The sequence below is a fragment of the Podarcis cretensis genome (assembly GCF_951804945.1).
Source record: "Podarcis cretensis genome assembly, chromosome: 1".
In the NCBI taxonomy this organism is placed as follows: Eukaryota; Metazoa; Chordata; class Lepidosauria; order Squamata; family Lacertidae; genus Podarcis; species Podarcis cretensis.
In genome coordinates this window covers 120,997,289-121,013,266 of record NC_137170.1, presented here as the reverse complement: position 1 = coordinate 121,013,266, position 15,978 = coordinate 120,997,289, and the positions used below count along the sequence as shown (strand labels likewise).

Genomic DNA, 15,978 nt, shown 5'->3' with positions numbered 1-15,978 from the left:
ATCACATTAGGCAAGGATCTGGAAATCATAAAATTCCACTGATCCTGATATGTATTGTTCTTGCCATGTAAATTAGTTAATGTAAACTGCTCTTTTGACAAGCTATCAGGTTAATATTATTGACACCTTGATTATATGTCTGCTCAAGGTGATTGGATTAATGTTGAAGTGGGATCGGTTTGATTTTTCCTTACTTGGTTTGATTTATTATATCTGTACAGTTACCTGTTTGGAAATATAAAGTTAAAATTAACCACAAAAGGAGACAAAAGGACAAACTATGCAATGTGTATCATGTCTAATTTGGCTCCCGTTGGGCATCACATTAAAAATAAGCAACCAATTGAAATCCAAGATATTTGATTAACCCAAGTCAGTAAGTCGCTTCAGACACAGTTAACATCAGTAGAATCACATAAATTTTCTATAGAAGTTGATCATTCTGTCTAGGTGAGTTAAATTTCTATACCACACTTCATCTGCGGAATACGAAAATCATGCCTTTGAAGCCAAAAGCTTTCCCTGCTCTTACCAGGCACACAGTGGTTGACTGCAATTTTCCACCCATCTGTGAAAGGTACTATGCACATGTTCAGGGACACAGTTCTTTCCAGCCAGCTACAGGTTGCTGAAAAATAAGTGGTCTTATCTAAAAAGTATTTTATTATTTTTTTGGTTTAGTAAACCACAATTTGACATCCATTTCACTATCATCTTTCCCAAAGACAAATTCTACCGGAGGTTCACATTTCCAATTATGTTAAAGACAACTTTAATTACAAACAGAAGCCTGCTGAGTGGGAAAGCATTAGTTTAAAAAGGCATCATTTCAGTATTAAATTTGTTAAGCGTTTAATTAATCAGAGATTTCACTGCCAATTCCACTGATTAATTGAGCTGCCACTCAAGCTGCTGATTGTTCCAATTATGAAGCCTGTTTTACTTAAGAAAGTTGATGTTAATACAATTAAAGAGAAGAGTACAAGGCTTGGTACTGTGATACCTTTATAGTATGCAGCCCTCACCTTTATGGATCAATACCCCATACCTGATGAGCCACAACTTGATGTCTGCAACCTTGCAAGTTATTCCGACAATTCCCAACTCCCATGCTTGCATAATATAATTCTTAAAACTTTTCTTTAAAAAGAGATTCCCATCACTTAAAAAAAAAACTAGCAACCACTTATATAGAAGGCTCTGAAAACATAATACTTGACAAGAAGCTGATCATTCTCACTCACAAACTTATAGAGCAAGCAGAAACACAGATACTCCGTCCAGGCATTTTTCAGTTAGCAGAATACTGGACTTGCATACTGAACAAATTCAGTAGTCCCAGCGAGTCTTTGAAGTTCAGCTCATTATACAATTCACCATCAATAGCCTTTGGAGAAGAAGGCAACCACAATTCCATCAATGCTGCTGGAATTGTGTTTTGTGGCAAACAAAAAAAGAACCCCCTCTCTCTTTCCTCCTCACCTCTGAAGATCCTACTGTTTCTTGAACTCTTTGTGAGCTGCCCAGAGAACTCATTTCATGGGGCAGCTATAAAATAAATAAATAAAGTAAGAAAACATCTTGCCTGGTGAGGTCCGAGGAGCTCAAAATCTTCTTCACAACATCCTGGCACTTTAATTCTAATAAATATATTGGGATATTGTTCCTCTGGGCTTTTTGTTTCCCCCATTGACCAACGTGCGGGTGGCGCTGTGGGTTAAACCACAGAGCCTAGGACTTGCCAATCAGAAGGTCGGCGGTTCGAATCCCCGCGACGGGGTGAGCTCCCGTTGCTTGGTCCCTGCTCCTGCCAACCTAGCAGTTCGAAAGCATGTTAGTGAAAGTAGATAAATAGGTACCGCTCCGGCAGGAAGGTAAACAGCATTTCCGTGTGCTGCTCTGGTTCGCCAGAAGCAGCTTAGTCATGCTGGCCACATGACCCGGAAGCTGTACGCCAGCTCCCTCAGCCAGTAAAGCGAGATGAGTACTGCAACCCCAGAGTCAGTCACAACTGGACCTAATGGTCAGGGGTCCTTTACCTTTTATTGACCAACTCACCTTACTTTAACTCACCATGAATGATTCCCTCATTCTCTTAGAATGGCAATGGCACCCAACTGTGAGGTGCCAGAACTGAGTTCTGGTGAGTTCCAACTGGAAAAAAAAGGTATTAGGAGGAAGGGCTTGGATTTTGGTCATGGGGGAATATTTTGGGATAAGTGAAGCCTGTGGAGAAGATATGGCCTCCACATGAACCAGGATAAGAACTAGACTATTAATTCTTCAAATCAACATGGTGGCAAAGTAGCTTTTTAAACTGATTATGGGGAGGGGGGGAAGTTGACAGGATTTGAGGAGGGTCCAGTTCAAAACCAACCTCCCCCTTGGGATGAATATGGGGGAGAAATGATGAAAAAATAAATAAGAGAGGCGTAGAATTAGGCATTGAGAGTAAAGGGGCACAGGATAACGATTCAGAGAGCCAAAGACATTGGAAGAGAGACACTGTATATAAGGGTTTCTATCATAGCTGTCAAGCATCCCTTATTTGGCGGGACAGTCCCTTATCCCAGTGCCATGTCCCGCTGCTGTCCCTTATTGATGATGTCCCTTAAATAAGCTACTGAAGGTAATGGGGCCCTTTCTATGTCTAGCTGTCCTTTATCAATAACAAATCGTTGCTGTTTTTTTGGTTTGAATATGTGCTATATGGTAATTTATGGAACTAATTGGTATCTAAAGCCATTTGCACACAACAAAATATGTATTTTATCAAAGTAATTGTTGATCCCTTATTTTGGCTGCTGATCCCTTATTTTCGAGGCTGCTGGTCCCTTATTTTCAAATCTGTAAGTTGACAGCTATGGTTTCTATGCTAATGCTAGAGGTCTCTTGAGCCAAGATGGGTGCAGTGCTTTGTCTTAAGAGAACAGCACTGAAATATTAGACATAAATGGACATAACTAGAATGGAGAGAACCAGTGGGACAGTGTTATCTTTGGATATAAACTGTATAGGAAAGACAGGGAAGAATGTGCTATCCATCGATACATCAAAGAGAGCACTCTGTCCTGTAAGCTAAAAATCCCCAAAGGGGTGGTCTCCTCCGCAGAATCGTTGTGGGTGGTGACCCCGGGCTCTGAGAGTGATTTGGTATTGGGTACATGCTATTGTTCCCCTGATCAAAATACTCAGAGAGATCTTGAGACGAATGAAATCAAGGAAGCAGCCCAAAGAGGAAATGTTGCAATGATGGGTGATTTCAATGGCCCTCACATGGGCTCGCTAGACGTGTCTTCCAGTCATGACAAAGAGGTAAAATTTCAGGAGGACTGGATATTGTTTATTGAATAAATGGGAAAGTATTATAATCCACCTAGCAGGATGGTAAGATTTTCAGCAGTGTAAGAAATAACTAAAGTTTATAAAAATAGTGACTACGATAGACGGGGTGAACCAAGGAAACGTGAGAGAGGAGATAAAAGGAACAATGGAAGGAGAGGATAGGAAGTTGGCTAAGGAATGTTTAGTTTACTCTTGGAAATCTTAAATTGCAACCTCTTTTTTATTTCAGAGATTCTTTTCTTATTGTATTATTTTTGTCCTTATTTAGTTGACATGGAATTATATCAGAAACGCAAATATTTTTTTTTAAAAAAGAGGTATAATTTATAGGTACCTTACACAGGTAAAAAGGTAAAAGGTAAAGGACCCCTGGACGGTTAAGTCCAGTCAAAGGCAACTATGGGGTTGCCGCGCTCATCTCGCTTTTAGGCTGAGGGAGCCAGTGTTTGTCCACAGCTAGCTTTCCAGGTCATGTGGCCAGCATGACTAAACCGCTTCTGGCACAATGGGACACCGTGACGAAAACCAGAGTGCATGGAAATGCCGTTTACCTTCCCGCCGCAGCGGTACCTATTTATCTACTTGCACTGGCATGCTTTTGAACTGCTAGGTTAGCAGGAGCTGGGACAGAGCAATGGGAGCTCAGCCCGTCGTGGGGATTCAAACTGCCGACCTTCTGATTGGCAAGCCCAAGAGGCTCAGTGGTTTAGACCACAGCGCCACCCACATCCCATGTACCCTACACAATTGTGCTTTGAAACAGTTGGTCATGGAACAGACCCAGAGGGTTGGTAACCCTGGATATTAATCTTGAAGAGCAACTAGGATTTGGTGCAAGATATAAGCTGAAGAAATTGGGAATATGGACCAAGTGCTATTAAATTAAATGGTATTAAATTTAATAAAATTAAATGGACCAAGTAAATTGTCAATTGCCAAGAAAATGAAACATGGTTGCATGTGACTTCGAAAGAAGTAGCCTCTCAAAAATGGGGGAGAGCTGGTAAAAAGTTGAAAGGCAGTGTCAAGACGGTCAAATCACTCCAAAATGCTTTGGAGTGGTTTAAAAACACAATGTAGAAAGCTCAGCTGGAGTGTATACCACAGATCAGGGCCAAGAGGATGTCAGCGTGATTTATGAAAGCTATTAGAGGCAAGAAGTCTTCCTTCAAGAAATGGAAGTCATGTGTAAATGCGAAGAAAATGGAACACAAACTTGGTCAAAAGAAATGCAAGCAGACAATAAGGGATGCTAAGAAAGAATTTTCTAAAAGCACAATGTACCCCTTTAAGAACAGCAGCAACAAAATATTTAAATATATTAGTGGCAGAGGATCAGCTAGACGTGGTTGGACCCTTGGAAGACAAATGAGTCTAATGCTATGCTAAAGGAGAATGAAAAGATTGCAGAGAAGCTGAATGAAATTTATATATATATTTTTGCATCAGTCTTCAGAGAGGAAGACAGAGGGCATATCCCTGAGACGGAACTAACTTTTGCTGGAAGGCAGTTTGAGGGACTGAGGCAAATAGTGATGAGAGACCAAGTACTTGGTCTAATAGGGAAAATAAAAACCTACAAAACAAAACGCCAGGCCCAAATGGCACCTATCTGAGGATTAGACAATTCCATGGCAGTAAAGCCTACCAATGGCTACTAGTCATGATTGCAGTGTTCTGCCTTTTATCCTTACCTGTTCAGGTTGCATGTTCCAAATTAACCAAATTAACCACATGCACATTTCAGGAGATTAGTGGGGGAATTCAAGTAAAACATCTTTAAAAGGTCTGTAACCCCCTGCTTTTGCTTTTTGTAGGTAAAATAAAGACAAACACACTGAAGGGGCAAATGGATATTTGGGGTTGCTGCTCCTATTACAAAGTCTTCAACGCATTCTGAAGTGCATCCTGCATGGAGCCAAAGTGAAATTTTATGCAAAAGGGGAAAAAATTGCAACTTAATTCAGCTCCAAGTAAGACTGGTTCATAATCTCCGCACAGCCAAAAACATCAAAATTACAATATGAACTAGAGCAAGGGAGATCTATGCGGATGTAGATCTGGTGTTCAAGCATGGGTTTATAAAGTTTATTGCAATTATAAGTCCACTGAAATCAAACAATGCAAAGACAGTCTATAGCAACCATGCCTGGTCCCCAGTGATAAGTCTCATTCTCCGTAAATGTGTAACCTCTTTTAAAACCATCTAAGTTGGTAGACATCACCTCATCTTATGGAAGCTAATGCCACTGTTTTAATTTTGCCTTTGGCTCTCTCCTGAATTTCCTAGCATCCGGATTCTTTATATGCCCCCAAGCAAACATAGTACAGTGGACGCTCGGGTTGTGAACATGATCCATGCGGGATGCACGTTCGCAACCCGCAGCTGTGCACCTGTGCATGCATGGGTTGCGATTCAGCACTTCTGCGCATGCACAAAGTGCGATTTAGCGCTTCTGCCCATCGCAACCACCGAAACACGGAAGTAACCTGTTCCAGTACTTCCAGGTTTTGGAGGTCCGTAACATGAAAAAACACAAGCTGAAGCGTCTATAACCCGAGGTATGACTGTACTTAGAAGTGAGGAGAAGCTGCGCCAAAGACTCCTGTCCCCGACTGCAATAATGTGAGATGTGGGTCTCATGCATGTCAGCTGCAAGGGGATCAGTCCGTCCCAGGTGACTTTGATACGCACAGATCTCAATGTAAGAAAATGCACACATCACCACTGTAGAACTTGGGGAAAGTACTGTATTTTTCGCCCCATAGGACGCACCAAGTTTTTTGGGGGGGAAATAAAGGAAAAAAAATTATTTCCCCCCCAGGCGCTTGTGGGGCCGGCAGCGGGGAGAAGCGCTCTTCTCCCCGCCGCCCGCCTTCAGACCAGGTCCGGGGACAGCAGGAAGACGCGCTGCGCCTCCCAGCTGTCCCCGGAGCTTGCGGTTTTTTGGGGGGGAAATGAATAAAAAAAAATTATTCCCCCCCCAGCCGCGGCTGCCGCCCCAAGCCTTGCGCACACCTGCCCGAAGCACGGGGCACCCTCCAGAGGGCTCCCCGTGCTTCGGGCGGCAGGCTGCCGCCCCAAGCCTCGCGCACCCGGCAGAACCTCCCGCCGGGCGCGCAAGGCTTGTGGACACTCGCCGGGGCTGCAGGCTGCTGCCCGCAAGCCTTGTGAGCCCGCGGCAACTCCCGCCGGGCTTGCAAGGCTTGCGGATAGCTTCCTGAAGCCTGGAGAGCGAGAGGGGTTGGTGCGCACCGATGCCTCTCGCTCTCCAGGCTTCAGCGAAAGCCTGCATTCGCCCCATAGGATGCACACACATTTCCCCTTCATTTTTGGAGGGGGAAAAGTGCGTCCTATGGGGCGAAAAATACGGTAGTAATAGCCCTTGTCACTTGTACTGTGTCTTTCTCATTGTTCCCACATAATATATGGACTGCCTCCAAGATCAGAACTTAGTGTTCCGATATGAAAATGAACAATTTTCTATCGCCAATGCCCTTCTCAATCCAAAGCAATAACTTGAGAACTACTTGAAATTCCAACTGTCATTATTTTATTACTGTTTTGGCTACATTCTCTACAATTTCAGCAGCATCTTGAAGAGACAGTTAATGTATCCTTATGTACAATGAAAACAAAATGGCTTGCAACATCAGAAACAAGAGCCACAGTTTAACTGTACAATATTAAATGGGGGAAAAAAACCTTGTGGTAATACAGCCTTCCTTTCTGCAACATGGACAAAGTTACGTACAGGTATTCAGCATTATGAATGTGACAGTAAAAGGAATCTTGTATGGGAGAGATACTGCATTCTGAAAAAAAAAGATTCTACCGTACAAGGCAGTTAGAAAATGTTTCACATTTTAAAATATCTGTACAGGCCACAAGAAACATCTCTTTAGAGGAACATCTTCCCACCTTGTAGACAGAATTTCCAGAAACCGTGAATAACCATAAACAACTTCTACATCTATTATCAACGTGCTCCAGCTCAGGAAACTGACTTGAACTGCACTGTATAGTTCCAACACAGATCAGTTTTACATGCCTTGATTGTTAATGAATTATCTACTTTTCAGTCTCTCTAGGACGTACAGTTGACTTGCACCTTAAGGAGGTCATTTGATTTATTTTATTTTTATTTTTTGCAAAAGCAAAAGCAACATCATTTAGCAGCAATTAAAAGCGCCTTCAATGAGACTTAAAAAAAATACAATATCCAATTAGAAAAGCCATACTTTAAACATTTGTACAGGAATAAGTTGCTGAAATTTTTTAAACTGAAAATATGACCTCTGTACAACAATTTACAATACAGTTAGAAGGGAATTTTGTCATTATCCTGCATAGAAACATTGAATATGACCTGTTTGCTTTTGGTTACATACATGGCCTTTGTAGATCCCTCTTCAAAAGCCTGGGCAGCGGATATCAGTTGACAAGTCCGCTAAGTATCAAAATGCCATTTAAATAATTGAACTAGTTTCCAAACTAGCTTTTGCTACCTTACTTAAAATGCTATTTTTATCCCTTTGGAAATACAGTCATTCAACCAACGTAACAGTTATTTTAAAGATTTCTCCCCAGCCCCCAGAATACTAAATCACTTCTATCCAAAGAAATTAACAATACACAGCTGTGTCTCTCATTTTTACTTTGGTTTTTGAAACGTTGACTTCTTGGGAAGAAAGATTCTTTATTTAGCTTTTTGTCCAGGCACTGTGCTGTTCTTCCGTGCTTCGTTCATTTTCTTCTTTATTCAAATAATGAAAAACTACCCTTATTAGAGCTCTCCAGTATCAACCAAAAGTGTTGTTAAGTATTAAAAAGGCTATTTACAGTGTTCCCCTCCCGGCAACCTGAAAACACGCATTTTCTTCAGTCTTAAAAACACAGTACATCTGCTTGGAGGCAACAGGTAATGCTGTCCTTCAATGTTTCCAATATGCGAGTCTGAAATGAATGTACCCTTCACAGACCATGATCCAATCCAATCATAGAAATGACATTTGTAGAAGAGCCACAGTCTGAACACCCCATTTGTTAAACTTGTGTCAAAACACTAATCCAACGCTTTCAGATGAAAGTCCGCTGCAGCAAAACTACATGACGATATCATGCAAGCCTTCCATGTTTAAGAAGCTTCAGTAGGGAATAATGCTGGATATTGGCGGCGTGGGAGATGCTGCCAGTCCAGTCATATGCAAGTTTCCTGAAGAATTTGATCTTCTCATGTGCGGGAGTAGGTAAGCATCATTAGCTAGCTGATGAACATCGAACCGGTCCTCCTTACGGTATGCCAAGCAACGTCTGATAAATGCCTGCGGAAAGAGGGGGGGGGGGAATATTGAGCAAATTTTCTTAACAGTAAACGAGGTCTGAATCACCTCTTCTGGTGAGGGTTCTGAGTTCTTTAAGGTACTAAAAATATAAGTGAAAGTTGTTAAGTGGGCTTTTGATTCAACATGGAGATGTGCTCATCATCTGATACCCACTAACACCACAGAGTGAACTAGCATAGTCGTCAGAAGGATGAGCTAAAAGTTTCTGATTTAATTCAGATTTTAGCTCGTGCAGAATTTGCACAAGACGTTCTCAGTTTGAACCTCCATCCTGTGCCACTCAAATTCTTGTTTAATCTGCAAAGATGTGGGCACTGAGACAATATGTGAATGCTTAGAGATGTTAATTTATACACTCTTTTCTCCCAAACTTTTATTACATAAAGACAGCGTGACCATAAATGAACTGTCCAATGATATTTGGAAATGTACGCAGCCACTGTGAACTGCAGACATTTCTGAACAGTCAAATTAAAAGAGTAAAGTTAGCACTAAACTGAAAGTGCTACTGTTCCAGCTTCCAACAGAATTCTTGCTTTGTTCACTAAGCGTCCAGCTTTGAAAAGGGAGATAAAAATTCTGTTGCTGAACCTTACTTATATTATATTTGCAAATTTAATAATTAATGTTGTGTTCACCTTTCTGCCAGCCCCTCCCTGCTTGTCTGTTCTACATCTTTAACGCGTAAAATTTGGGGGGAGGGGCTGCGGATTACTTGCCAAACTAAGCAGAAATAAAGTTTCATGAAAACATCAATAGAAATAGGAGTTTTTAAATGTTACACAAAAGTAAACCTTTAGAAATGTGACTGGTGGTTTACCAGGCCTGGAATTTGGGAGAATCTGAAAGCTGGTACAGAATCACAGATTTTTTTTAAAGCAAGTTTCTGATCTCATGATGGCAGGTGTGTTAATATGCAGGCGTTCTACGCAAAAGGCCCCACCTTCTAAGGGGTTGAGAGCTCATGCCTTGCAAGTTGCTCCTCCATATATTTCAATGTCTGCTCCAAATCATACCTCGCTAGCATCCTTCGCTAACACATACGGGCAAAAGATTAGCAATTACGATTTCCCTTGTGAAATGCATGGGATATAATTTTCAGACGCTAAAAATAAAAACCCAGAAAGGCATGACAGCAGGAGTCAGAGGTAAGTCCAAATGAGTAAACTGGCATTATCCATTTATCACACGCATGTCTATCTGTCTCCTAAGCAGAGGATGTTGTGGGAGGGTGCCAAGCACAAAGAGTTCCAGCTTCTTGACAGGTGGCTGTGCTAACCATCAGATTAAAAGCATACCAGATTAATTCAAAGGACAGGCTCTATGAATGGTGTGTAGCCTTTGCAGTAAAGAACAGAATCTCCATGTTGAGGAGGTACCGTATTTTTCGCTCTATAGGGCGCACCGGACCATAGGGCGCACCTAGTTTTAAGGGGGGGAAATAAAGAAAAAAAAATATTCCCCCCCCCCCAGCCCCAAAGAGCAAAGAAGCCAAGACAGCGAGCGGGATCCATCCTGCTGGCTGTCTTGGCTTCCTCTTTAGCCACACGCAACCTCTCCAGCCAGGAGAGGCTGCGCGCGGCTTCATTTTTAGCCACGGGGCTGGGGCGGGGGAAGCCCGAGCTTCCCCCGACCCCAGCCCCCAGAACAGGCAGCTATCCGCAAGCCTGGAGAGCGTAGCGGGAACTCCTGCTGCGCTCCGAAGGCTTGCGGATAGCTGCCTGAAGCCTGGAGAGCGAGAGGGGTCGGTGCGCACCGACCCCTCTCGCTCTCCAAGCTTCAGCGAAAGCCTGCATTCGCTCCATAGGACACACACACACATTTCCCCTTCAATTTTGGAGGGGGAAAAGTGCGTCCTATAGAGCGAAAAATACGGTGGTTCGCCTCAAATTTACCAAATGCCAGCCAAACTGCAGGTGGCAGTGGTCTCTTTCTGTCTTACTTTCGTGTTTCTTAGGGCATCTGGTTGACACACTCTTTTCTACAGCGGCCTCTCCTTGCCACAAATTGCTACTGAAGGTCCGAGAACCCAGTGGAATGGCGTCCCATCCAGCAAAAGAGGGCCGAGGCCAGAATTGAAAACCAGAATATTCCTGTGCACAGATGGGGCTCTTTAGATCCCAGCTGGGGGACTGGACCAGACGTCACCTGATCCCCCATTCAGCAAGGTAATTTTTGACACACAATTATAATCTACATGCAATGGTTTACCTTTTTTTCTTTTTTGGAATCAACAGAAAACTGCAAGATTTATATCTGCTTTTTTTAAGTAAACCAGTAACTGGGGAGGGGAGAGAATCACTCCCATAATTAAGTACTCATGTGCATAAATTGGAGCATGAGACTTGCTGAGAGAGTTTCTGGTACAAAATTTTCATTTACTGATATCCTCTGCACTCACATCATGTTTTGTGCTAATGAAATCTCAAATTTTGCATTCAGAATCTATCATGGGAACTTAAACAACTGTTCTAACATGGTCATTGTGGCTTTGCTATTTCACAATGACAAATACACACTAAAATTAGATGGCATTAATGACACAGTGTATGGGAAACTGATTCAAAGCACTTTTGGCCTCTCTAGAAGGAGAAGCACTAACAAATGCTAAAGGATGAAATTAATTGGTTCATCTGCTTAGTCCTGCTGGAATATCAAAACTGATTTCAGAAATAGTCAAGAATCTTTAAATATTTACTACTACAATCTGGAATTTGTCTGTTTTCATGGGTAATTAGTAAATTTAGTTACGAGTACACCCCCAAAAAATTCAAGAATATGTATGAGAGTCTGAGAGCAAGATTTTCAGGAAATTATTACTTTTAGTATCTTACATTTTATAGTATGACCAATTTAATATATACGCAATGCAAATGATAATTTGCATTTACTTTCAAATTTATTTATTGACATACATGAATTGAAATAAGGTGTGCTATTTAAAAAACAACACCTTAACACAAATTTTGTTACAATTTGCCTCAACGTTATCTCTTGACCTTAACCCTGAAGTAAAATCCATCTTGAGGTTGATTACATCATATTCTAGCAGTATGTATACCTTGAGTCCATGAATATTACCTTGGCTTCATTGCTCACAACAGGCTTCACTGGGAACTGTACTTCTGTGGCTTTTAATATTGTATTTTCTTGAAGTATATCTTGTTGGGACTGGTTATGACCAAATGGCTGGAGAAAGGGAAAAGTTCAAACAGTGATTGCTAAATGTCCAAATATCAGTAAAAGAAATCAGCAACATCACCTTTTTTATTCTAAAATATTCCACTTAAAAAGAAGTTCTCCTTGTTGGGAAAACGCAAATGGTGGAGGCTGAAGAACCATACCTACTTCCAGAAATGGTTTTTCCCCCCTTCAAAAAGACCACATTGAAGATGTACTGAAATGCACTAGAAAACTTTACGTTTAAGGGTTTGTTTTTACCTTTCGACCATATAGACACTGGAAAAAGATTACTCCAACTGACCACACATCCACTTTGTTAGAAATTTTGGGTGGCTCTTTGCCCACAACAAAGCACTCTGGAGGCAAATACCTGATAGAAAAAATAGAAACTCAGTCACTGAAAACACATTAAGAACATTCCCCCTCCAGAAGCAGGCTGATTTTTGGAAGTATTTATGAGAGATACAGATTGCCAAGAATCTAGTGGCTTTCTCACATGCTTCTATTTGTTCCAGGATTATTATTTTTTTATAGATTTACATGGTATTGGTCAATTCACATGATAACCTGTTTGTTAAGTTCATGGACTCCCTTCACTTATGCACTCTGATTTTCAAACACTTCCCAGTTTGGGCAAAACACTGTTTGTTGTTACATCTCAACTGACAAGCTGTGATTTGTGTCTGCTCTACAAACCAGGATTGGAACCCCACTTCAAAAAATGGCTTCCAATTCTGGTTTGGAGCCCTGTCCATTAGGTCCAGTCACGGAGGACTCTGGGGTTGCGGCGCTCATCTCGCTTTATTGGCCAAGGGAGCCGGCGTACAGCTTCCGGGTCATGTGGCCAGCATGACTAAGCCGCTTCTGGCGAACCAGAGCAGCGCACGGAAATGCCGTTTACCTTCCCGCTGAAGCGGTACCTATTTACCTACTTGCACTTTGACGTGCTTTTGAACTGGTAGGTTGGCAGGAGCTGGGACCGAGCAACGGGACCTCACCCCGTCGCGGGGATTCGAACCACCGACCTTCTGATCGGCAAGTCCTAGGCTCAGTGGTTTAACCCACAGCGCCACCCACATCTGGTTTGGATAGCAAGCACAAATTACAGTTAGCCACTTTAGGTGAAACAGATTATGGTATGCCAAACCAGGAAGTTATGGAACAGAATAAAAAAAAGTGAGGAGCCTGAATTTCGGACCAGATGACTGTAGTGTGGTTTAAGCTGCCTTGAAAGCAGATAAGTTAGGTTAGAAATTCCTAAACACATATAAGCAAACATATACTACTCAATAAACAGAAATAATTCATTCACTATAATCTACATTGGAGAGATGCTGTTTCTGATAATAATAAAGTACATAATAATTCCCATATTTCCAGTAGAAACCTTAACTACTGTACCAGGTATTTTTTTTAAAACCCTACATTTCTGCCACTATCCCCTTCTTCCATCAGTGACCAATACTGTATAACATACAGTATAACTACACCAAGTTTGCACTAAATGGTGATCATTCCTCAGCTAGAAACCAGACAATAAAACCTTGATGATAATAATTAATAAAAGAATTGAAGATTAAATAACTACTAATCTCCATGCATTAGAGAAGATTAATTCTGTAGAAGGAATTCAACACAGTGCTACAGCAATTGTTCCAGCAGTACAAACATTTCAGCTCGCCAGGCAGAACTATCCCCCCTGCTCCCCTTAGGATTCTCCTGACCCCACAAATGCAATTTGTTGGGACCTGGGTGGAAAGTCCCATTGCACTAGCAGAAGCCATTGTGCGGGCTTTTTCACTAGTGGGACTCGAGGGTTGAATCCAGACTTCTACCGTCAGGTTATAAGCTCAAATAACCAACAACAGCACATTCTTTCCATCAACTACATCTGCCGGCGGAGGTTTACAAACAGTTCTCACACAAGTGAGAAATATATTTGCCAAATGGGAAATAATAATATTACCAGTAAGTCCCAGCCCCTTGTGAAGTTAAGTCCATTCCATCCACACCATAGCTATCATCATCCATTATTTTAGACAGCCCAAAGTCCGTAATTTTTATTTCTCCACATGCTGTTCCATCTACCAAAAGGATGTTTCCTATCAAGAGGGAGAGAGTTTGTTAAAATAACCAAGTCTACCCCCAGCAGTGGTTCACAATTTTTCCATTGTGTTTAAATGAAGACATTTAGAACAGAAACACCCTAGTTATAGGCACATCTATGGTTCATTCATTTATTATTATATTTATTATATTATTATTATATATTTCCTCCAAGGGGCTCAAGGTGCTGCGTATGGTTCCGTCTTCCTCATATATTCACAGAACTGCCCCATCCTGAGAGCAGACGCAGTTGTGTCTCAACAATCTCTTGGAGAATTTGAGCCATGGATTTTCAAAGGACAGCTACAGTTTGGTTAAAGTTAATTCTTCCCAAGTTTTCATAATACAGTCGTACCTTGGAAGTTGAAAGGAATCCGTTCCAGAAGTCCATTTGACTTCCAAAACATTTGGAAAACAAAACGCGGCTTCTGATTGGCTGCAGGAAGCTCCTGCAGCCAAACAGAAACCGCGGAAGCCCCGTCGGACGTTCGGGTTCTAAAGAACATTCACAAACTGGAACACTCACTTCCAGTTTGTGGAATTTGGCAGCCAAAATGTCTGAGTACCAAGGCGTTCCGGATCCAAGGTATGACTGTACTGTGCTAACTCTGCATCATGTAGATGCGTCAGATCTTTGTGTGTTTACTGCAATGTTGGCTCTTTCAGTATTTTCCCAGTACTATGCCATTTGCCTTAGCTAAGCTTGGACTTCGGAAGATGCCTGAACGCTTTTTCATTTACTGAATAAAAAAAATGTATTAGGTAGTGATCTACACAAGAACAAAAGACTCAAAAACTGTGTGAAAGAGGCATGTGTGCAGTATTATTTACCTGCATATTCAAATGAAAAATACCTAATTAACTATACTTCTGGTTTACTGAAGGCAAATCATGTATGTGAGGTTTTGCACCTTATTATAAAGATTGTGAGTTCAAGCGCATGGAGCTAAACGCTGCAGATATAAAATTGTACACATATCAAATATATACTTCAAGCCACATTCAAAGATGATGTTTTATTGCTACTTCAATCCATTTCTAATTATAATTAAGCACACACAGTGGCTTAAGATACAAGAAAATCCTATTAAAGCCAAATTCAAACAGAATATGGAAGACATCCATCGAAATAGCTCAGTGTAGAAGCCAAAACATTAAGTAGTGGGGTGAGGGGGCAGAGTGTGCAAATTTGCCTTCAAAGCAAACAGCAGAAAAGAGAGAATAGGTGTGTGAGGCTAGAAAAAAGAAGAGTGTGATAAAATGATTAAATTTAGTGATAAAACCAAATTCACATTTTTGTTAAGGATTAAAGACAACAGAGATTAAAAGAGACACCTCTCCTGTATCCCAAGCACTCATACCATAAAAGAATATCATGGCCAATGTGAACTCAGATGGGTTTAATAAAGAAAGAAAGAGGCATGCGCTACACTAGTTAAGAATTAAGAGAAGAATGTGTTTTAGAGATATAATATACAATGTATGATCCCCCCCAATTCTTATTTACCTGGTTTAAGATCATAGTGTATTATAGGTGGCTTAATCTCATTGAGATATCGCAGTGCATTTACTATTTGCATTACAATGGACCTAGCTTCTTTTTCTGTCATTAGTTTATGTTGCTTGAGATAGAAATCTAAATCGTTGCCTTCACAATATTCTAATACTGTACAAAACCTAGAAAGGGAAAAAATAAAAGTTAGATAAGGAAACAAAGGCTATTTAATTATTCAAGCATACAATGGAAATAGGAACATCATTTCTTTGCATTAATTGCACATTTTCACTTAACTTTTATTTATGGTTTTCATTTGTATACATTTCAATAGTTTTACAAAAATTGTAACATTTCAAACAATCGACTTCCTTCCTCCTCTTTCTGCAGTTCCTTCAATTTCTTTTATCATTTCCTGCATATCCTAAATTAACTTATCCTTCTATTTATTTCTTTTAATTCTATATTCTTTTTAAAACAGCAGGTTATTACAATAATCCCTG

General features: G+C 41.0%; 1 protein-coding gene across 2 annotated transcripts in view; it reads right to left on the bottom strand.

Annotated features, from left to right (window-relative positions):
* Positions 1–6,876: 6,876 nt before the first annotated feature.
* Positions 6,877–15,978, bottom strand: part of TLK1 (tousled like kinase 1) — a 72,060-nt gene continuing 62,958 nt past the window's right edge. For both annotated transcript variants that reach the window (XM_079977877.1, XM_079977878.1), the window contains exons 17-21: positions 15,488–15,657; positions 13,841–13,976; positions 12,133–12,244; positions 11,773–11,880; positions 6,877–8,670 (exon numbers count right to left, since the gene is read on the bottom strand). In XM_079977877.1, coding sequence (XP_079834003.1) covers positions 8,494–8,670; positions 11,773–11,880; positions 12,133–12,244; positions 13,841–13,976; positions 15,488–15,657 — 703 coding nt within the window. In that variant the 3' untranslated portion in view covers positions 6,877–8,493. The remainder of the gene's footprint in view (positions 8,671–11,772; positions 11,881–12,132; positions 12,245–13,840; positions 13,977–15,487; positions 15,658–15,978) is intronic.